General features: G+C 41.9%; 2 protein-coding genes across 3 annotated transcripts; both read right to left on the bottom strand.

The window, feature by feature from the left end:
• Positions 1-758: 758 nt before the first annotated feature.
• On the bottom strand, positions 759-10,372 carry chadlb (chondroadherin-like b; the record flags this gene model as incomplete). The annotated part of the gene is made up of 10 exons (XM_080747439.1): positions 10,226-10,372; positions 9,590-9,784; positions 8,731-8,886; positions 7,993-8,138; positions 7,316-7,597; positions 6,624-6,843; positions 5,126-5,399; positions 4,058-4,470; positions 3,116-3,282; positions 759-1,053 (listed from the first exon to the last, which is right to left on the bottom strand). The coding sequence occupies exons 3-10, from the start codon at positions 8,848-8,850 to the stop codon at positions 759-761; spliced, it is 1,917 nt and encodes a 638-aa protein (XP_080603565.1). The 5' UTR covers positions 8,851-8,886; positions 9,590-9,784; positions 10,226-10,372.
• Positions 10,373-14,168: 3,796 nt separating this feature from the next.
• On the bottom strand, positions 14,169-22,556 carry rangap1b (Ran GTPase activating protein 1b). Of its 2 annotated transcripts, none has more exons than XM_080747942.1 (16): positions 22,490-22,556; positions 21,814-21,932; positions 21,396-21,523; positions 20,812-20,871; positions 20,437-20,616; positions 19,901-20,035; positions 19,108-19,266; positions 18,445-18,558; positions 18,251-18,350; positions 17,808-17,892; positions 17,561-17,714; positions 17,272-17,355; positions 16,346-16,448; positions 16,042-16,130; positions 15,730-15,851; positions 14,169-15,192 (listed from the first exon to the last, which is right to left on the bottom strand). In XM_080747942.1, the coding sequence occupies exons 2-16, from the start codon at positions 21,923-21,925 to the stop codon at positions 15,108-15,110; spliced, it is 1,710 nt and encodes a 569-aa protein (XP_080604068.1). In that variant the 5' UTR covers positions 21,926-21,932; positions 22,490-22,556; the 3' UTR covers positions 14,169-15,107. The 2 variants fall into 2 exon arrangements, with proteins under 2 accessions (XP_080604068.1, XP_080604069.1); XM_080747943.1 differs by having other exon boundaries at positions 22,495-22,521.

Below are 22,556 nucleotides of genomic sequence, written 5' to 3'. Positions count from 1 at the left end.
TGTATTTTCAGCTCTCAGTTGTTACTGCAAGGCTATTTGTATGAAGGTAAAGCAGATGTCCAAAATAACTGATCTGGATAAATATATTTTTTTTATACTCTCTCCCCCCCCCCCCCCTCCCTGGCTAATACAACAAATATGCCTTAATACATTATAATTGTCATCTATAACTACAATGTAAAATTAAAAACACCTTAAATATTTTATTTCTTCTAGAAATAGCTAATTTTTCACTCAATAGGAAACATGCCTGTCGCAAGTTGATGTCATAAAACCATGTGTGGTCTATCCCTATGGAAATTATGGCATGCATGTGCAAAAAATGATGCATTTGAAATATTGATTTGATGCTCATTAACCATAGGAAGTAATACGTTTGTTTTTGTTTTCACATGTTCACATAAATTCCATAGGGATAGATCACACATGGTTTTATGACATCAACTTGCGACAGGCATTTCCCCTATTGAGTGAAAGATTAGCTATTTCCAGAAGAAATAACATTTTTAAGGCGTTTTTAATTTTACATTGTAGTTATAGAGGACAATTATAATGTATTAAGGCATATTTGTCGTATTAGTCAGGGATCCTTTTTAAGTTTTCTTCGATGGCGGGTTAGGGTTTAACAGCAGAAATGTAATAAACGTGTGAATTAAACTTTTCTCAAGCTGAGCTGTGCACAGTTCACTGATTGTCAGTACAGAGCCCAGAGGGTGCCCGCCCCCCCCCCCCCCAAACACACACACACACAGGCAGTTTCAAGCCGTCTTGCTTCTCTTTGTTGGTTTCTTGGTGGTTGGGGTGTGACTCTTGCGAGGCTTGCCTTTCGCTTTGAGCATCTTGGTGTGATGAGGGCCATTGAGATGTGCCGGCTTGGGTTTGGTGGACTTGGGCGCCTTGGAGGTCTTTGGGGCAGGCAGGACAGGGGCAGAGGGGAGGCTCTCACCCCCAGGACAGGCCTTGAAGGTGTGGACATCCTTGACCCTGCGACCCCGGAGCTCAGGAGGGTTGGCACAGGTGGCACGCACCTTCAGGTTGACGTTCTCAAGCCACCTGGAATAAAACATACGTTAAAATTGTTCCCACAGAAGAATAATTTATTTAGGCAGGAAAATTAGATTATCATCTATACTGACCTGAGACAAAAATAATATAACAAAAAAGCATTCTAATATTGACTAAAATATAACCAGACCTATTAATACCACATGACAGGATTGATGAGGTGTGATTTAGAGCCAGGTTTTCAAAGTGGAGGCCACCAGGGGGCACCCAAGGAAAATGGGGAAAAACTAGAGCTTGTAGATTGACAATGTTAAAGGAGTAGTTCACCACTTTTCAACCTGTCTTCATATAATAGGTCCTCACTAATTCATGATAAAACATCACAATCTTTTTCTACTCAGTCCAAGTCTCCTAGGAGAGCTATGGGAAGTTCAGAATCCATCGTCTTGTGACATCATCATTTTCCCAAAAAAGATTTTAATCAATATTTTTGAAAACAATATTTAGATTTTTATTATCGCGAGAACAATGGCTTCCACTTTAAAATTGCAACTTTTCAGGAATAGAAAGCCTGCAGTTTCTATAAGCTGGATTGGCAATCGATGATGTCAGAAGACGATGGGTTTCTGACCTGCCCACAGCCCTCCTCTGAAAAAAAAAAGAAAAGCTATTTTTGAGTGAGGACCAATTATATGATCATAGGTTGAAAAGTGGTGGAGTGCCCCTTTAAGTTTGTTTTTGTTGGCCATTCAGTCATGGCTATTGGGGGTCCTTGGCATGGAAATGTCTGGGAACTCCTGATTTAGACTCCAGGTCCTTTCTACAAATACAAATGTGTGTACTATGTCTGTTTTAAGCAAGATTATGACCAACTTAAACATCGCGATTATCAATCACAATTATTAGTTTGATTTCAGGGGAAATATCAAACATTTTGAGTATGTTATACGACATTGAGTGATCTGTAGGAAATTACATTGTTTTGGTATTCTACATCTTCCTACACTCATGCCTGTGAGTGTGTAAGGTAAACTTTATTGTCCACAAGGGACATTTTGCTTGGGCTTTCACCCCTGCTGCAGCCACACATAAAACATCAATGACAAAGACATAATAGAAATACATACAGAGGGGACACAACATTACACAGTGCACAAAAAGGTACCCTAATTGCTGGACTATAAGCTGCACCTGAATATAAGCCGCACCAGCTAAATTTAGAACAAAAAAACTAATGTTTACATATATAAGCCGCACCTGACTATAAGCCGCAGGTGTCCCTCCTGCTTCCCGCTAGAGCGCCCCTGGTGGCCATTAGCTGTATAAATCTATATATAAATCCTTGTTAAAGACCATTGTAAAACTAACTACCTGGCCGTTAGCTGTAAAAGTATTTATATAAGCCGCACCGTTGTATAAGCCGCAGGGTTCAAAACATAGGAAAAAAGCCGCGGCTTATAGTCCGGCAATTACGGTAGTTGATCTAATGTCACAATCAATGCTGTTTCAGAGCCTCGTTCAACATTTTAGTTGACGCTGGTACAAAGGATTTTTTAAACCTAACATAGTTCCATGTAGGTTCACTATACCTTCTGCCAGAGGGCAGGAGTACAAATTCTCCATGTAAAACATGGGTAGCATCGCTAACTATTTTTTGAGCCTTTCTTAGTGTGGTCTGCTCATAAATGGACTGCAGAGAGGGGAGCTGTCTTTCTCCTATGATCTTCCCTGCAGTCTGAACCAATCTGAGCAGTTGCACAGAGATTACCAAACCAAACTGTGATGCCAAATCTGACAAGGCTTTCCAAAACTGCTCGATAGAACACTAACATAAACTTTTGGTCAACACCGTGAACCCTCAGACGACGGAGAAAGTGCAGTCTTTGCTGTAGTTTACTACAGAGACTGTCCATGTGCGTATTCCAAGTTAGTGAGTTCTCAATACAAATGCCCAGGTATTTATATGAGGTGACCTGTGTCTGTGAGATGGTTGAGTCATGAATGACCACAGGCCTGTGGTCACCAACACTCATAGGGTCGAACACCATCTCCTGTGTCTTTCTAACATTGAGAACAAGATGGTTTTCATCACACCATTTAACAAACTTACATGCGTAGTGGCAGCAGGGGGCAGTCACAGAGCAGGGGGTTTTCAGCCAGGTTAATGACCTCCAAAGAGGTCAGGGGGTGTAGGTCGGGAATCTCCTCTAGCTGGTTCCCTTCCAGGAAGAGACTCCTCAGACTGGGACCCAGCCCTGCCAGGGCATCCTTAGACATCTGAGGTGGCAGAGGAGAAATGGTACAGCATCAGTGGCGTCAGTTCAGCAAAAGCTAGGGTAAGGCAAAGATGGGAGTCCTCATGGAAAATAGGCATTACATTTTGTATTACACGGTTCTATTGTGAAAATAGCAGATCTGCGCGAGGCGTTGTGGGCATGTAGATCGGCTGTTTTCACAATGTCTGAAAAAAAAAGACTTTTGTCCGTTTTTTACACGTTTTTTTCTACGGTTTCTTGGGCTGGATATGGCAGCTTGGAACGGTTGTTCAAGTGCAGCTAAATTTGGCAGGTTAGTAAACGTGCCACAATTAACAATAATGCATTGCACCTGTGCAGCTGACCTGCGGAACCTGGGAATATACCATTCTGTCAAGATGGGGAGATAAGTGTGGAGAATATAATTATAATACCTTGTTAAAGTGACCATTATGTTAAATTTTGCATTTGTAGTTATTTTACTGTAATTTAACAACATAATAACCAGCGCAGATAGACAAAGAGACATTCATGGATTTATATTTAAAAGTAACTTATTTTCCCCCCTGGACCCAGGGTATGGCAGCTGCATACCCCTGCCATACCCAATTGACGCCCCTGTACAGCATGCAGGAATGATGTTTGCAGGCCATTGCCCAAATTACTTCTGCCACTGGGTTTTTAAGAAAATAGCTCTGTAGCAAACAAAGGCTTACGATATCAATTTTAATAATATAATAAAGATAGGTACCATCTTCACACTATCTGAGAAGCACATCCAAACGTGGCCCGCTCACCTTCTCCAACCCCATGTTGTTCAGATACAGCTCCTTCAGCGACCCGGCTAATGGCAGGAAAGCGTTGGCCCCCACCCAGCGGATGGGGTTTCCCGACAGCCGCAGGTCCCCAAGGTTCCCTGCTTTACCCAGAGCCTCCGTCGGCAGCTCCTTCAGCTTGTTCCCTCCCAGGTGGAGCGTGTCGAGGTCGGTGGCCTGGTCCAGAGCCCTGGGGGCCACCGTGCCGATGGCGTTCCCGGTGAGGTAGAGGCCCCTGAGGCCCTCGGCCCCCGCCAGCGCCCCGGCCTCCAGCCTGGTGATGGCGTTGTTCTCCAGGTGGAGCGCCAGCAGGCCGGGCAGCAGGTTGAAGGCTCCCTTAGGGAAGCTTGTGAAGCGATTCTTCTCCAGGTGGAGGTAGGTCAGCTGGGGTAGACCTGGGAATTCATAATAATAATGATAATCTTTATTTTTAAATTATAACACACTTTACATTTTTTGCTACAGGGTTTAAAGACAAATGGCACAAAAATAACAAAGGAAAGACAAAACATTCTACATCAAGACCCTTCTTGGGGTAAAAAGTAGATTAAAATGAATTAAGGCATAGAGTAAAAAAACCTAAGACAAAAAGGCTAAGCTAAAGCTAAAAAGGTATGTTTTGAGTCCATTTTTAAAAGCATCGGTAGATTGTGGGGCTCTCAAATGCATTGTTCACAGGCGTGGAGCAGAATGCCCACTCTCCCATTGTGCGGAGCTTGGTCATGGGGCAAGAAGAAGGTTGGTGTTGGACGAACTTGCATGGCATTGATGGATGCACAGAAACATGGATGCACTGATGAGTCAGAAGGGAGATCTTGTGTTCAGTCCTGAAGGTGATGGGGAGCCAGTGAAGTGAATTGATTGTGTTTATGTGTGAGTGTTTGTGAAATTCAGTTTGACAAAGGCCTAACAATGTCCTAAATGTAGCTCCTCTCATCTGAGAATTTCATCTTTGAATGTACATACGGTATCTATGCATGTAGCAATCAATCTAAATATTGATCTATGTATCCATCTACTCATCCAATCTTTTGGAATTCTTTAAATTACCTTTGAAGGCATCAGGGCTGAGGGAGGTGAGGTCATTCTCTGACAGATACAGGTAGACCAGCCCTTTCATGCCGCTGAAGGCTCCACCCTCCACCTCCGCGATCTTGCAACGCTGCAGGTGCAGCGACACCACCTGCGCAAGGCCGGGGAAGCTGTTGCTGGTCAGATAGTGGAAGTGGTTGCTGCGCAGATCCAGGAGTCGTGTGCTGGGAGAGAAGCCACGCGGCACCTTGGTGTGGCCGCGGTTTTCGCAGGACGAATGGTGCGTGTCTCCCTGGGGGAAGAGAGGGAAGAGGAGAGGACACACAGGCAGGTAGACACTGTTCAACCCAGCAGTGTTGATTTCGTCGACTAAAACTATGACGAAAAATGTTTGTCGACTGTGTTTTTTTCACTGACAAAAACTAAATAAAAACAAAATAAAAACTAAGCTGTGATGACTAAAACTAAGACTAAATATATTGAGAATTTCGTCAACGAAATAAAAACCAAGTGTAAAATCCTACATTACGATGCCATCAAGGCCTGCCAAAATACATTTCAGTTGACTGAATCAACTGTAGATTTAGTCGCCTATAATCTTATGATATTTAGTCAACTAAAATTAGACTAAAACTAATACTTTTCAGGTGACTAAATTAGGACTAAAACTAAATTACATTTTATTTAAAAGACTATGACTAAAACTAAATCTAAATTTGCTGTCAAAAACAACACTGCAACCCAGATCTAAACCCAACTACTCAAAGACTGAGGCCTACGGAGTCCCACATGGGAACCCCTTCAGTACTACAGCAAATATTGTGACACTGCCATGTACAGGGGATCAGAGAGTCTGTAAACCAGGGACTATTTGATGGACCTGTCAGCATAGTGGATTTTCATCCCTATTTGGTACTCCAGCACGCACACGCACACAAACACATCCTAGCAAAATAGTATGACTGGAGTCTGGAGCAGGAGTACACTACAGCTGAGCGATATGGACTAAATCAAATATCAAAATACTACTTGACCAAATACCTCAATATCAACATCGTGACGGTGCTATTGTACTGTGACGAACGATGATATAAATGTCCAAAACAATTACATTTTGAAAAATGCACCTACAAGCTTAAAATGTCACACTAATCTGTTCCTGTTCAGGTCTATACATAGAAACCACAAAATCTCCAATTTAGAAGGCGACCTAAAGTGAACATTGCATATCTGTATATGTGGACAGGGCCTCACTCAAACTCTTCCCCACCTCTTCTCCCACAGACAGGCATTAGACTTCAGAAACACTCCACATCCTATAACCCGATTATTTGCTCTCAATGTATATATAGTATGTACTGTACACACACAGTATATATTACTTTAATAGATTTGCTTCCATCCTTACTTTATTTATATATTTATATATATATTAGTGTGGGAACTGTAGAGTAACCAATCAACTCCTGTACTTGTTACTGTACATTTAACACAGTTTTATTTCCTCAGCACTTACCTCACAGGCACAGTTGGTGGGACACTTGACCTTGTTTTGGGGCTCTGGGGTGGGCGGGGGAATGATTCTGGTGGCCTCCTCAAACTCTGCCTTCAGCATGGCCTCTTGGCTCTGGCAGCGCAGGTCTCCAGGGTAGAGGGACTCGATGCTTTCTCCGGACATATGGCCCGGCCCTCCGCATGTCCCTATCAGCTTCACCTTACCACCGATAGCCCACTCCCTGTGGGCGGGTTGAGGAAAATAATCGAATCATGTGGATCTTGGCCGGATGCGCATGGGAACGGTGTAGCCATCCAAATGTGGGCAATGTTTGAGCTCCATTGGCTTCCATTATGAAGGTGTAAAAGTACTCATGTGAACTACTGTCTCCAGACACCCCCCCCCCCCCCCCACACACACACACACAGAGACAGAACAACCCTCTTTTAGACACTAGACTCCTGCAGAGCCACACTGTAAAAAGACACAGCAAATGCCTTCATTTGTCAGTGTGTCACTGAATGGTTTGATGAATGGTGTGATTATTTTAGTTTACACTTTGTAAAATCTGTTTTTAGAAAGTTGTTATTCAACAGAACTGGGATCAAAGCACATTAACCACTTTGACGCTTTGTGAACAATAGGGACACCAGGTTGAAGAACACAATTCAGCTCGTTATAGTGACCCACGACAACGTGTCACAGAATCCCACCTGAGAGGGCGCAGGTAGCAGTTGCAGTAGATGGGGTTGCCGGCCAGGTTGAGGCGCGCCAGCTTGGGGGATCCGGCAGAGAGCGGCTGGACCACGCGCAGCTGGTTGTGGCTGATGTCCAGGTGGGTGAGGCTGGGAGACGCGGCCACGGCCGAGCTGGCCAGGTCCTGGAGGGACATGTGGTCCAGGAAGAGGTGAGTGAGCTTGGCCATGGACACCACCTCCTCCCCCAGGTAGGTCATAGGGTTGTAGCTCAGCTCCAAACGAGTGACCTCTGGCAGTCTGAATGACGAGAGAGAGGAGGGAGGAGACCTTAACACATTAAGACCTGAGGCCGATTCAACATAATGTCTCCTAAAATAAATCCTTCTAATGTTTTTGAAAAACGTTGTTTTTTGGCACTCAGTAGGCGTTCCAGCATAACATCCGGGCTAAAGTATAAAATAATGGTTTAAGTAGTTGAAATCTAAAGTGACAAAGATGATTTCCACAAGAGGAAAATAACCTGTATACTCCAGTCAACAAGAACAAACTCGGGAAAACGTAAGGCTGAATCTTTAGGCTTGCCAATTTTACAGTGCACAGTCTTTCCTGTGTCCTGGTGAAACGTCTGATATGTAAACTTCACTTGACCTGACTTGACTCGACAGCCCAGGCTTGACCATACAGCAGCGTACCTGGTCATGGTCTCTGTGGGGAAGAACTGTAGCTCATTGTGGTCCAGACTGAGTCTGGTCAGAGTGAAGAGACCAGCGAAGGCCTCTATGTCCAGGTAGTTCAGAGAGTTGTGGCTGAGACGCAGCCACTTTATGTTCTGCATGCCCTGGACAAAGTATTTGCAATAAATGTCATATTGTTATTGGTTAATGGTCTGTTTATCTTTGACTCTCTGTCTCTATCTTCCTAATGCAGTGTTTCCTAAACCTTTTCGCCCGTGACCCAAAAGAGAAATTAGACATTTGCCCAAACTAATGAAAACAGCAGATCTACAAGCTCACAACCTGTCGCTTCGTGCCGCGTTGAGAGCTTGTAGATCGGCTATTTTCACTACTTCTTAAACATTTTGTTATCTAATTTATGGAATTTCTTTGATTTTTCTTTTATTTCTTCATGCGCCGCGTTGAGAGCCTGTAGATCGGCTATTTTCACTACTTCTTAAACATTTTGTTATCTAATTTATGGAATTTCTTTGATTTTAATTTTATTTCTTCATGAAATTACTGAAAATAATGATTGAATTAGTTTTTTGGGAATGTTTTTTGAAGATGTTTTGAAATAATAATAATCAAAAACTAAATGTAGAAACAAAAAAATGTAGGGACCCATTGTTTGGGAACCAGTGTTCTAGTGTGTGCACGCATGTACGTTGGTGTGTACATGTGTGCTTGTGTAGGTGTAAGTATGTGTGAGAGTACCTGGAAGGCCATGTTGGGTATATAGACCAGCCGGTTGTGTGTGAGGGAAAGCAGGTTGAGAAAGCCCAGCTGAGAGAAAGCTCCCGTCTTGATCTCCTCCACGCGGTTTCGATCGATCATCAGCTGCTTCAGGGACGACAGGCCGTCAAACGACTCCTGCACACCATGGAAACAAAGAGAGATATTAGGATTGGTGGTTGGAATCCCACTCAGGACCAGCAGCATGTCTCCCACCACCACTTGTAGCTCCTGCCGCTCTACAATGTTCAGGATATAATGTAGCAGAAATGTCTAAAACACTATTGAAGCGAAGTGAGGACAATTGCCAGAATAGTGCATCTTGTAGGAATAGTATACTTTAAAAATGACTAAATCACTGGTTCCCAAACACCGTGTGGGTTTTCATGGGTCCCTTCATGTTTTGTTTCCTTCATTGTTTTGGTTTGAATTATTATTATTTAAATAAATAAATGAATCAAAAGACATTCCCAAAAAAGCTTCTTTTTTTAAAAGGAATTTAATAACAAATGGAAATGTTTTTTCCATGAAGAAAAATCTAAGAAATTTCAAAAATTTGAACACAAATGTTGTAGTAGTAGTGAAAACAGCAGATCTAAAGCTCACAACGCTGCGCAAAGTGGCGCATTTGTGAGCTTGTAGATCTGCTGTTTTCACTTTCAGTTTGGAATCTCTCTTTTGGGTCTGTCCCCTGGTCTTGAGCTAAAAAGTTTGGGAACCACTGTTCTAAATTATACAATTGTATAAGGAAGATGAGAGAAAGTGAGATGGAGCAGGTCTCACCCAGAGGGGCTCAGAGAGAGAGAGATTGAGGGAAAGAGAGAGTTGTTATTCATCCAACCTGGTAGAGGATCTCTATGTTGTTGTTGGCCAGGTTGAGAAAGACCAGGCGTCCCAGGCTGCGGAAGGCTCCTTCCTTCACGGCACGTATGTTGCAGCGCTGCAAGGTCAGGTGGGTCAGGTAGGGGGTGTGTTTAAATGCCCCCGTGGGAAGCTCCTGGATGTCATTGCCCCTCAGATCCAGCTTTACAGTGATCTATTAGCAACAGACACATTAGTATATGCTTCTAACCATGCTACAGCTCTGGAAGCATAAGTGCTTCCTACTAGTCTAGGGTCAAATCCTGCCTGAACCACATCTTGATTAAATCAACACTATCCTCTCGCTATCTCTGCATGCTATATTCTCGCTATATCTGCATGCTATATTCATAAAAGGGAAAAGTGAGTAAACTCTGACTCTAAGAGTAACAATAAGGAGAAAGGAGAGGTCCATTGTGTGCATCCTCCTTCAAAGAAAGTATTAGAAACAGTATTGCTGCTGGAAGATTTTGAAGAGTATCTCTTTGAACGATTGGATTGAATCTAGGAAAACAAATCACCACATAGAAGTTTTTATCAATATTTTTTCAACACTGAAATTCGTTGCCATCCACAGAGGTGAAAATATGAAGAAATTATCATAATGAACCATAACCTCATCTATAGTTGGAGGCACTTCGGTGAGGTTTTTGTTGATGCAGGCGACCGTGAGCTGGATGGGGTCGCAGACGCACTGCTTGGGGCATTTGGCCAGGTGCGCTCCGGGAACGAAGAGGAGCAGAGCCAGTAGCGGCCAGTAGAGGGCGTCGAGAGAGACCTTGGAATACATCTGAGGGAAAATTCACAAACACATCAACCTCCTCATTGACAAAGAGGAGTCACTCCATGAATTCTGTCTTAATTAATTCTTCCCTATGTGTTGTATAGGCCTATGCACTGTGTAGCAAGGTGCCTGTCCCTGTGTATTAAAATGTAGCCGATACATTTTATGCTCCTCTAAACCATAATCTGATCCAAAAAGAAAAAAGAAATCTCTACACAAATCCCAGTTCTTTTTTAGGGATTGGGATTTTGGCCAGATTGTGCTGCCAATGCTGCCATAGTCTTCAATGGAATGCGTTATGTCCACATTCGTTAGTAGGCTAGTCTGAAATAACTGGGACCGAAGATTGAAAAGCTTCAGTTCCACACTCTATATAGGCTGCTTAAAAAAATGCATGCATATGGTCAAACTCTTATTAAATATGAGACGTGATATGGGCCGAAGGCAATGACAGAGGGAGAAGACTATGTAAAACTAGCAAGGACTAAATTAATCCAAAATTGTTTACATTCATGTGCATGGCGTTCCTGCATGTGCACAACCAGCCCAGTCATACCTGAACGCTGAAAAGATCCCAGATGAAAAGTCGAATCAACCCTTTTCAAGAAAAATAAGAAAATCAACAAATGCTCATATTTCTAGATCCGTTCGTCCTTTTTGCTATTAACGCGGTTTGTGGTATCTCGGACGCCTGATCGAGCGAAGGAAAAGTTGTAAAAGAGGCAAAGAAACTGGAGACGGTGGAATTTGCTAGGGCAAAGCCCGTGTGTCAGTGTCCCCCGGGGGACCAACAGTTTGACCGCAGTGGAGCTGGCAAGCTGTGCGCGCACAAAGACGCACAGTGTATTCGTGTCGGGCACCATCCGGAGTAGACGTTGAGGGCTGATTTCTCCCTTCTGCGTAAAGCAGTGGTTCCCAAACCTTTACGCTCAAGAAAGACCTTTGCCTGGGACCAAACTAGTGAAATGTTTTTATTCTATTTATTCATGAAATTTCCCTCAGAATTTGTTTTTTTTTATTCATGAAAAAAAAGAAAAAGCTTTTTTGGGGAATGTTTTGAAAAAATAATAATTAAAGGAGCTATAATCAACTTTTTCATGAAAAACGGATGCTAAAATAAAAATAATGTTTTGGAAATATTTTATAAAAAAAAAGATAAGCTTCGTAATATGTGTTTCTATTCAAAAAGCTTAAAATAATAATCAAATTTAATATCATTTTGGCCATTGTCAGGCTGACACCTTGTTTATATCCTAGTCTATCTAGTCACACAATGTAAATATTGAATATAAAAAAAGAAAAGAGCTCCAGATCTTGACTAGGCCTACTATTGCACCTTAAAAAATGTGCCTATGAAACATAAAATTAAAATCCACAAATTGGTTCCGAGTCTGTCACGACCCACTAACTAACCACTGTTTGGGAAACAGTGGGCTACTAGGCCTATAACACAATTATCCAGTTATCTGCCATTTTTCTGTTACAAGCACACCCTTGACTTCTAGATTTTAGGCCTAGTAGCCTACACAAAAATCGGCCTACATTCTATTCTAATGTGCGCGTTGAAACACTCACGTTGCCCCGGCTGTTGTTGTGTCCTCCGGCTGTTTGCTATAGGCGACTTGGTACTTGTCCGTAGATTCTCTCACGGTCTCTCTCTGGTCTCTCTCCGATGCTCTTCCCCTGGTTGTCCCCCACCTAAAACAAACTCAGCTGATCCCTCTCATTCAGCCTGCCCGACCCCCCGCCTTTCTTTCTCCTCACTTCTGCTGAGTAACAAGAGCGCGCGTATACTAAAACAATGACACAGACCGAGTCGAGTCATGACATAAAACAGTGTTTCTCAAACTTTCAAATGTCAAGGTCTCCCCTTAACACTGACCCAAGAATGTTATGTCATAAAAGGTCCTCAGTAAACGTCGTTGAATGATAGCAACCACTGATTTGAAGAAAGGATCTAAACTATAACCTCAACCCTAAACTCAGTACGCTGGTGATTGTTAACCTGGTGAAATGCTAACCTGCCAACGCTGGTGAATTCTAACCTGGTTTTTCATGGGGATGTTTCAGAATGGAGAACTTTATACCATTCGACTATATCAAATTCTCACAGACTTCAACGACATACAAAGAAAACAGGTGGCTACTACACTTTATAGGCAGGCCAAAAGGCTACAATAAATAGGCCTACCAATGTTATTAATTCATAGAAGTAGGCTAGATTAATATTCAGATTATATTCCAAGTATATTCCTTTTTATTTCCAAATTTCCCTACATTCTAAAACATACATGAACAACTATAGCCTATGAGAGATGGCTGGCATTGGTTCTATAGGGCTGTGGTTCACACCTTTGGTTCTTTGGGGGCCCAAAGTAAACCACTGCTGGTTCTTAATGATAATATCATTATACTGGACATTTACATCTGGGACACCATAGATGTGTTATAAAGACACTTTTTGGGGGGCGGAAACGCTGAATGGTGAGAGGAACTGCAGTCCCCAGTTAGCATTGTGTAGAACAGTGGTCCTCAAACTGACATTTGAAGGTCTCCTTAACTTCTTTGACAGTGTCCAAATGGAACCAAATTAACTTGTTAGGGTTAATTTGGTACCATTTGCACACTGTCAAAGTTACAGACTTGTCCTTGAGCAAGACACCTAAACCCTAACTGCTCTGTGGCGTGCCTCTGAACTGAAACAGAATTTCCCCTGCTGGAGCAAGTAGGGTCAACATTATTATTATTGAACTACTGTAGGTCATGTTGCTGGCACACCAGTTATTGAATAAAGACTTTAATTCCGAAACATTCAATCTTAATTTTGAGAAATTATGTCTACCTCATCATTCTTCTGTACTATAATTTTACTTGTCCTTTCTTAATGTGTTTAGTTTAGTTTTAGTTTGCCTTGTTGATGTCTTAATGCTTATTGTTGTGTGAAGCACTTTGAATTGCCTTTTGTTAAATAATCCTGACTTTGTTTTCCTCCTATGTCCAGACATTTTGTTCTTTGAAGGAACAAATTCGCCCATTTGCTGTTGCATACAAAAACATACACATTTTGTATTGGCCCCTTAGGCCTCATGGGCACTGCAGTGTAATGACTGTGTACAGTGCAGGACAATGCGCACACATACTGTACATTCAGGTCCATACTGGTAGGAGGGAATGCTCATGCATGCAACTCATTCCTGCTCACAGTCTGATGCACTGAGCATTCTGACCCAGCTGAACCCTGTCCAATGACCAACAATAATATAATGTAGCTTTGATTTGTCTTATAGGCGGCAAAAATGCATCGTCTTTCCCCATCTTGGAAATTTTAAGTTGACCACCCAAGTAGACAACTTTGCCAAGTCCATCATTAAATCAGTGGAATGCTTCTTATTGCTCTAGTCTAGCCTTAAAATGCAAGACAAATACAGGAGGGCAATGCTTTGTTTCAAAATCAAACTGCAAACAATTGAGGACACTTATAACATAATAATATGCAGCAAGTTATCCTCATGTTGCCAATGACTATTGTTAGAACCTTTCTTTATTGTCTCCAAAATATGTTTATTAGAACTTTTAACAAACAAATATTCCCCAGAAGGGAGTTGAATACAGTCACTTAAAAAAAGAATAATTATAAAACAAACAAATGTCATTAGAATTTCAATTCAAAGATTTAATTTAAATTAAAGAACTACAACATAAATCAGTGGTCTCACCCCCTCCCCACCCCCATGTTAGTTCCTCACTAAATTACAATCAATTCATACTCCCCAAATAACCTGCAGTCTATCGCAAGCATGGCTAGCCCTGTATGTCAAACTTTTTATAAAACATTTTCCCTTTTGTACAAATATAGAAGTAGCAAGCACAATTAAGAAAACATTGAAAGGCAGAGAATCCTGGTTTCTTTAACGTGCCTTAAATGAGTGGATCCTCATCCCTTTTTCAAGTGTAGAGGGCTGTTTACACCAAGCACTATAATTATAACAATAACTAGGGATGCAACGATGAGAAATTCCTGGCCAATACCAAGAACCGATAACAATACGGTTGTGGCAGATAACCAATATTTACAGATGTCGATATTATCTGTATAAAAACAAGTTCAAATGATGTAAAACACATGTGAAAACTGAATTCAAAAACTAGTGATGAAAAGAATGTTTGCGCCTACTGTATGCAACTTGTTGACCCTTTTCATTCAGCAGCAAACACAGTGAATCTGCAGCCTTCATCATCGGGTAAGGCTTTTTCAGCTTCACGTTTAAACAATTATTAAATTGTAAATCCTATACTTCTTATATGAAATATTTAACTGAAAGTGTATTTGTTATATGCAACAGTACATTGTTTTCATCTCGGAGCAGTTTTCCCCAGCAACCCGTGTCGTTCTCCTGTCACAACCAAAGGGCAACAAACAATACAATGGAAATAAGCTTCAGAGCTTTCTTGTCTTTATCCTTATGACTATTGTTGTGCATCTGTCATCATTAATGTACATGCAACTTTTCAATCAATCAATTTAGAGCTTGGTGTGAATGGCGCTTAAAGCTTCCATGCTTTGTTGGGAGACAAATCACGGCGTGTCCATCAGTGCAGAGAGTGTGTGTGTGTGTGTGTGTGTGTGTGTGTGTGTCTGTGTGTGTGTGTGTGTGTGTTGGGGGGGTAGTACTGGCGGGCAGTGGTTGAGACTGGTTGTGAGGTGTACTTGGACTCAGTATTCTGGAGAGCACCTTTTCTCCAGGGCCAACTGTAGGCTCTGTGTGGCGCCACCACCTGACTTCAGAGCCTTGTAATTCCTGGCACCAAAAAGACAAGAAGTGACATCATGTCATTACAGTCACATGTGAAATACTTCCACAGGCACAGGTATTGATTGCTTGAGTTAAATGGTATTCCATTCAGGGTTTCCGTTAGTCGGTATATTCCGGCAATTGGCCAATTAAAATCATGATCGACTGTTAAATATAAATATAGCTGGATTCAAAAATTCACATTTTATAATATTATTAAATAAAGTAATTTGAATATGTGGTTTACAGCCATTAAAGTCATATTAAAAATGTTTTCATTGACTGGTGAATCGTCATTGATTGCTGCTAGCCTGCTACCCAACATAACATTTGCTTTCTAACACTGTTGGCTAGCAAACTCTGGATCAACTCAAGCAACTCCTGTTCTGACTGACTGTCTAATCGCAGCACAGAACAGTCCAATAACAGCGCTTTGGGGCTTGGGAATTGCTGCTGGAAACAAAATAATCGTCCCACGGACAAGTTCAACAGGACAGCCCTCTGTGTGTCTTTACACCAAGACACACAGAGGGCCTTACTTACTTGGAGAGGAAGGTGTGCAGCAGTGAGGCATGGTCCTGGGGGAAGTATTCCTGTTGGACGGCATGTTCCAGACACAACAGATGACCTGGGACCACAAACAACTTCCTGCCAGTCCCCTCACCCTGAGAAACACAATAATCAACACACAGTAGGTAAAATGTCATACATTACATTGTACCAAATGCATGTGCAACAGTGTCATGCAAAAAAAAAAACTTGTTTCAAATTTTGCCTATAATGACATGCCCAACATAGGAATCTAATTGAATAATTCAATGAATGAACTGTTGCACCCCAGTTACATGTATGTACCTTGAGCAGCCCTGTCAGGACCATTAGGCTGGAGAGGAAGCAGTAGGATTGGACGGCTGAACCAGAAAAGAGCCTCTCAAACACTGCGTCTATGGTACACAGAGACAAACAGTGGTGCATGGGTTAAAGTGCATGTTAACAGTCACTTCTGACAGTTGTGTTATTTTACAGTGGCTATAAGTCACTCTGGAATAAGAGCAATAGCTCACAAACAAAAGAAAGAAACCTGACAAACTGAATTGTGACATGACATAAATTGTTTAAAGTTAAGAGAATGTGTAGCATGTATTCGTTCTCCATTTACCAATGGTTTCTAGAACCACTTTCTTGGTCTCTGGCTGGTCACTGTAGATAGAGGATATCTTCAGAAGGATGTCTGCTGCCTTGTCTGGGTCCGATACCTCCACCTGAGAAGGGAACATCTTTATAAGACATACGCACTAAGAAACGGGAATGTCCGCACACGATAGGCTGCTCTCCCTTCTTTTTTTTTTAAATGTAACCAAAAGTGAACAACATTTTGCCCATACAAGGTATAACCAGGGTTCCCACATACTTTTACCAATTTATTTCCAAAACTTTTCCAGAATATTTAACCCAATTTTCAGGACTATATAACAATAATTCAGCTCAATAACGAGTCACTTACTCCTATGCACAGTGCCCAAAGACAGGTAGTGTATGCCAGTGGTTCTCAACCTTTTCAGGCCGTGACCCCCGAAATCATATTTGAACTGGGGACCCCGGCACCACCCAGGAATTTTGTATAACACGGTTCTATTGTGAAAATAGCCGATATACATGCTCGAGGCGTTGTGTGCATGTAGATCTGCTATTTTCACAATTTCTGACTCTAATATTTGACAATTTGGCCAATGTTTAATTTGTCATTTCAGAGGTATTAACAAAATCAATAACCAAAGACAATGCATAGCTATTTTTTCCAGGACCCTTGATCAATTCCAAAACTTTTCCAGTACTGGAAAAATATTTTTCTAATTTCAAAATATTTCCAGGAATTTCATGACTGTGGGAACCCTGTATAACTCGGGAGTGCTGGCCTGAGTGGCAATTCGGTTGGATAAACGGCTTTAGAGGACCGGAAACCCACACATGTCTGTAACTGTCTGTCCCTGGACCATGGAGGACACATTGATTCTGCTGAGCACGCACCGAGTCTCTGTGTGTTTGAGGGAGTGTGGTTCGGTATAGGTTTCTCTAAATTCCCACCTGTCGTATAAGAAGTGTTCTCTCTTCTCCGAGCTGTAGAAGCTTTTCACTGGAAGGGCTGTTCAAGAACGATTCCACCTCTACCTACAAGTGGAGTCAAATGGTCACATTCAGGCATCAGGGCAGAAAAACAAAATGTTGTCTTGTAAAATCTTGCCTAGGCCACCATATTGGTCTGATGCATTAGTTGGTACATAAAACAACCTGATTGTGAATGTAGTTTGGTATTGTATTATATGTTTATTACTGTTTATAAATGGTAATTCCTTTGAATTTTCTGCTGCCTTACTGAGCTCTGAGGTTTTGTGGGGCTGCTTTCTCCATTTGACACGCCATTCTCCTTCACATTTTCATCACTTTCTTCATCTTCTTCACTTTCTTCCACTCCATTTTCATCCTCGTCTTCCTCTTCTTCATCATCGTCAGACTCTCCCTCATCATCACTGTATGCGTAATGGAGATTAAGATTATACAATCGGAGGGGAAATATGAAATTACATGGGGCACACACACACACACATTCATACAAACATTACCTGAGAGAGGCCAGCATGTCTGCTCTGTCCATGCTTTCCATGAATTCAGTCAGAGCCTCACAACCCTCCTCTCCCAGACAGTTGCCTGTTCAGAGGCACACGCTGTTAACACACCTTTAACAACACTTAATACAGAATTTATTCAGCCTTAGATTAAAGCCTATCAGGTCATGATGAAATTATTCGTTTCAGTTTTAATTATTATTATGATAAATATTACTGATATTTCTAAAAACAAGAAGTTACATAGAAATCTATAATTGTGCATTTTAAGATGTGCTTCAAAAATTTGTGAATTTTAATGTGATAAGAATACGATAGCTGACATTTACTAAACTAATTTACAACTAACAGTGTCAAACGACATAAAAAAAGAAGGAAAAAAAAAGAAAAGAAAAGAAAAACAATACTAATTTACAACTAGTGAGTAGTGTACTGTATACCATTCAGATCCAGTTTCTCCATATGAGGTTTGTCAGTGACGGCCTGTGCCACAACGAGAGCTGCAGTCTCAGTGATCTCCCCATGGGACAGGTTCAGTTCCTGGACAACATACAAGACAAGTCACATAATTCCACGTTGCACAGACGATGCTCACGAGGCGCTTGATGTTAGGCTGTATGTACAGTAGGCTGACCTTGAGAATAGGCAGCCCCTCTCTCAGGACAGCTGAGAGGGCAATGGCTCCCTCGGAGCGGACCAGACAGTCACCAAAGTTAATCACCTGGACATTCCTCAGATGCCTCAGAGCCTGGAACATACAAAAGATACACACATTTATATTTGATTGATTTTCTTTCATTTTTTTTTTAACGTTTAAATGGCAGTCCACAATCCTTTTGTGTTGATAGGTGGAAAGGAAACCATTTGACTTCTGCTCAGTCACTGACAAGTGAAGGGTCACTCAGAATGACAACAAGATCAAGGAGTTTTGAATTTCGTCAGCGCCATACTGACAGAATAGTCAGAGCGCGGTGGTAACAAAACCACTTCTGCTCTGTTGAGTTCAGGATCAAAAGCGTTTGAATTTTGGTTGGTGGAATTTAAAAAAGAACAGCATTGACCTGCAGTATGCTGTTTTTTGAAGAACTGTAGTTTTCACTGCTGCTACACTTAAAAATAACAATTGTGAACCCATAGTCATATTGTATATCATATTGTAATCGTGACATTTGTCATAAATATAAGCATGAAGTTTTGTCTATATTGTGGTATTCCGGACTGGTACATACCACCTAGTCTTTTTTCCCTGGGGGAAACCTTAGTACTTACAGTACATTCAATGTCCCTTCTACAGTACCTGTGCCATGGCCAGTGCTCCTCTCTTGGTGAAAGTGTTGTCATTGAGGTTGAGGACGCGGAGCTCTGGGTTGAGCTGCATGGCCGAAGCCAAGGCTGTGATGCCTGGGTGGGTGATGCCATTCTGGGGCATGTGGACCTCCTCCAGGCTGCCTATCAACTGTTAAGAATGGAAAACATAAATGGAAAATGGGAGAAGAAATTACATGTTGAATACATACAATATGAGGCTGTTGTATAATGTGTTGTACTTTAATGTTTTATCCAAATGCATCCGTTAGAATGAATTTAATATGATTGAATATCAACTTCGTGAAAGGTAATGCTATTCTTTTCAACAGATCATTCTCTGTATGAACATATCATGCCTTGACAACCTTGAGTGCAGTGATCTACAGCAGTGGTTCTCAACCTTTTCAGGCTGCGACCCTCAAAATAATCATATTTTAACTGGGGACCCCATCACCCTACGAGCACCAAGAGGCATTACATTTTGTGAATTTGAAGGCGTTGTTAGCAAGTAGATCAGCTATTTTAACAATTTCTGCCGTGAATGTTTGACAATTTGGCCAAAGTGTAGATACCCTCTATACACTTAAACTTTATGTTGGTTTGTTTACTGTGTGAAAACAATGTGTGTGAAAACAATGTTGCACAATAAGTTAATCATCTGGGGACTCCCCAAAATAATTTGGGGACCCCCCTGGGGGTCCCGACCCACATGTTGAGAACCACTGATCTACAGTACAGTTATTACAAGGCCAAGTGTTAAACAGGTACAGAATGTGTTGCACCTTGAAGGCCTTCGCGAGGGCCGTGGCACCCTCATTCTCCAGACGGTTTCTCCCGGCGATGAACACCCTCAGTCTGAGTGCCGCTCCCTGGGCTGAAGACTCCTTATGGCACTCAGTCAGTGCTGCTGCCAGGATCTACACAACACATGACATGAATACACATGTCGGTCAGTCTCTGTCTGTACCATTCTAAAGTACCAGCCTTGTTGTCAGCAGCTTGTCCAAGCAAGCAAAGCTAGCAAATGGCAGTTTTACTGTAGTTCAACTTCTCATGACGTTTTGTACAATCTCCCATATTTTCTACCTTATTTTAAGTGCAAGATTTGGGTAAGTGTGAATGTGTATGTGCAGGTTATATGTGTGTATAGGTTATTAACGCATCTGTGTGTGAAAGCATATGACTGCCATTTTCAATTGTATTCCACTGAATTGTTACTGCATCCTGTTTTTGTACACTTGCTCAAAGTAAACACCAAACGTATGTACGTAGAAGAACACACACATCCTCAGATATTACATGGACCAGGTGAGCTCACCTTGCCTCCTCCGATACCCATGCCACAATTGTTGAGTCTCAGAACCCTCAGTGAGTGGCAGGAGGGGCTCTTCAGCAGTAGTTCAATGCCCTTCACCCCATCCGGACCAAAGGCATTGTCTGACAGGTCCAGCTCTGTCAGTCTGGCCCCTGCACTCATCAGCGCACCTCCCAGGGACCTCTGGTGAAAAGACCAGGCATTGAGATCAACAAGAATTGTCTTGGCCTTGGAGTGTCAAATATATGCAGCCTCATTGCAATCAAAAGAAACAAAACAATGTGAAATCAGCTGGTTTCGAGAACCTCAATAGGAACGCTGTGCTTTGATTTCACCCCATAATAAAAAATATAAAAGGTCGGTTTGCCAGCCACTTACCAGGGCAGTGGGTATTTCAGAGCGAAGTCTTCCAGTAAACATATCACTCCAGAGACATCTCTGAAAGATGGATGACACAATGTAACACGTGTTGACAGAACTCAAGACACCAAGCTTGTAAGGAGTTTCAAGCAGGGATGGGACAATGTGAAAATGTCATATCACGATTATTGTGACAAAAGAAATCGCGATTTACGTTATTATCGCGATAATCAAAATCCATTATCCTGGGGCCGAACATTTGCCAAAAAATAGCCGATCTACAAGCTCAACGCAACGCGTTGTCAGCTTGTAGATCGGCAATTTTTTGGCGAAGACATTTAATAGAGAGTGAAAAAAAAGACTGTATCAAGTACGTATATTATAAGTATGTTTTATCAATAGAGAGTTTAAATGGTACCGTATATGCAGCTCGGCAAATAAAAGGTGAATTGATCCCAGTGCATGACGGAGGACGATATCACGATAAATGAAATCTCCACGATATGATTATTGTGAGTGTTTTTTATCACGATAAACGATAATATCGCATATCGTCCCATCCCTATTATGCACAGGCAAAGAAATTAAAAAACGTAGAGTACCTGAAGTTCATCTTTGTTCTCCAGGGCTTTGGCAATGGCCTGTGCTGCTTCTACTCCAACCGTGTTCCCCTCCAAGCGCAAAGCCCGGAGCCCCTGGTACTGCTCAATGTCACGTACCAACTCTTTCACTGGATGAACAGGGACAGAGATCAAGATGTCAAGAGAAGATCAATTTGAGACAAGTACTTTGTTTAACTTTAAAGGTACACAATGGGTGAGACAGCAGGAGGATGGATTAGTGATGGGGGGGTACTACTCAGAATATCATAAACGTCAATGTGTACAACAACAGCAATGTGCAGCAGAAGTCTTTCAAATAATTATCCTTTTACCTACTGACTAATTAGAAGTTCTCTGGGTAACATTTTCTGGTTAATGCTGCAGTTGTAGAGGTACTTCCAATCTCAGATAATCTCACCTGTCTCTGCGTTGTCCAGTTTGAGTCCCCGACCTTTGTAACTCAACTCTCCATCTCCGACATGCGTCTTGGACAAAGCATCAGCCAGCTGGGCGATATCATCCGAAGCCATTGCGTTGCTAAGGAGTAGGGAGGGAGACAGTTACATGCTTGATGAAAGGGGGTAAACAAAAAACATGCCTCACTGATCCCATGGTGTAACAGGATAGGTGGGCACTATAGGGACATCTGGAAAGTGGAATCCTCAATGTAAATTTGGTTATTTTGTCCAAAATGTTTAAAAACAAAAGAAGAAAAAGAGCAGGAAAAGGTTAAAGTAAAATATACATGCTTTGAACATGCTTAAACATTCCAAATTAAGGTCACTCACATAGACTACTTTTTTTTGCCCAGATGTCCCTACCTATCCTGTCGTACTTGTTGTTACTGCTAAGATTTGTGACATATTAAGAGACCAACGCAATGACTGTCATATTACAATGCATTATGCCATTACATTAGCTGGGTCCTCTGACATCGCTGGCTAGTAGTGTGTGTCACCACTGGCTAGCTAACCTTGAATTGAACATGACGCGGGAGTTCGTTTAGCCATGGTAAAACTAACGTTAAACGTGCTTTTTGACCAATACAGACCTATGAAAGCCTACGACTGTTAGGACACAATTATGTAACATACTTTACCAGGACGAGAAACTTCCAGTTGTTGACGCGGTGTGTGAACAACACGCTGTCGGTTCCGTTCC

The sequence above is a fragment of the Nannobrachium achirus genome (genome assembly GCF_963921795.1).
Source record: "Nannobrachium achirus genome assembly, chromosome: 18".
Lineage (NCBI taxonomy): Eukaryota > Metazoa > Chordata > Actinopteri > Myctophiformes > Myctophidae > Nannobrachium > Nannobrachium achirus.
The sequence above is the reverse complement of the archived record's forward strand: the minus strand, read 5'-3'. Positions and strand labels throughout refer to the sequence as shown.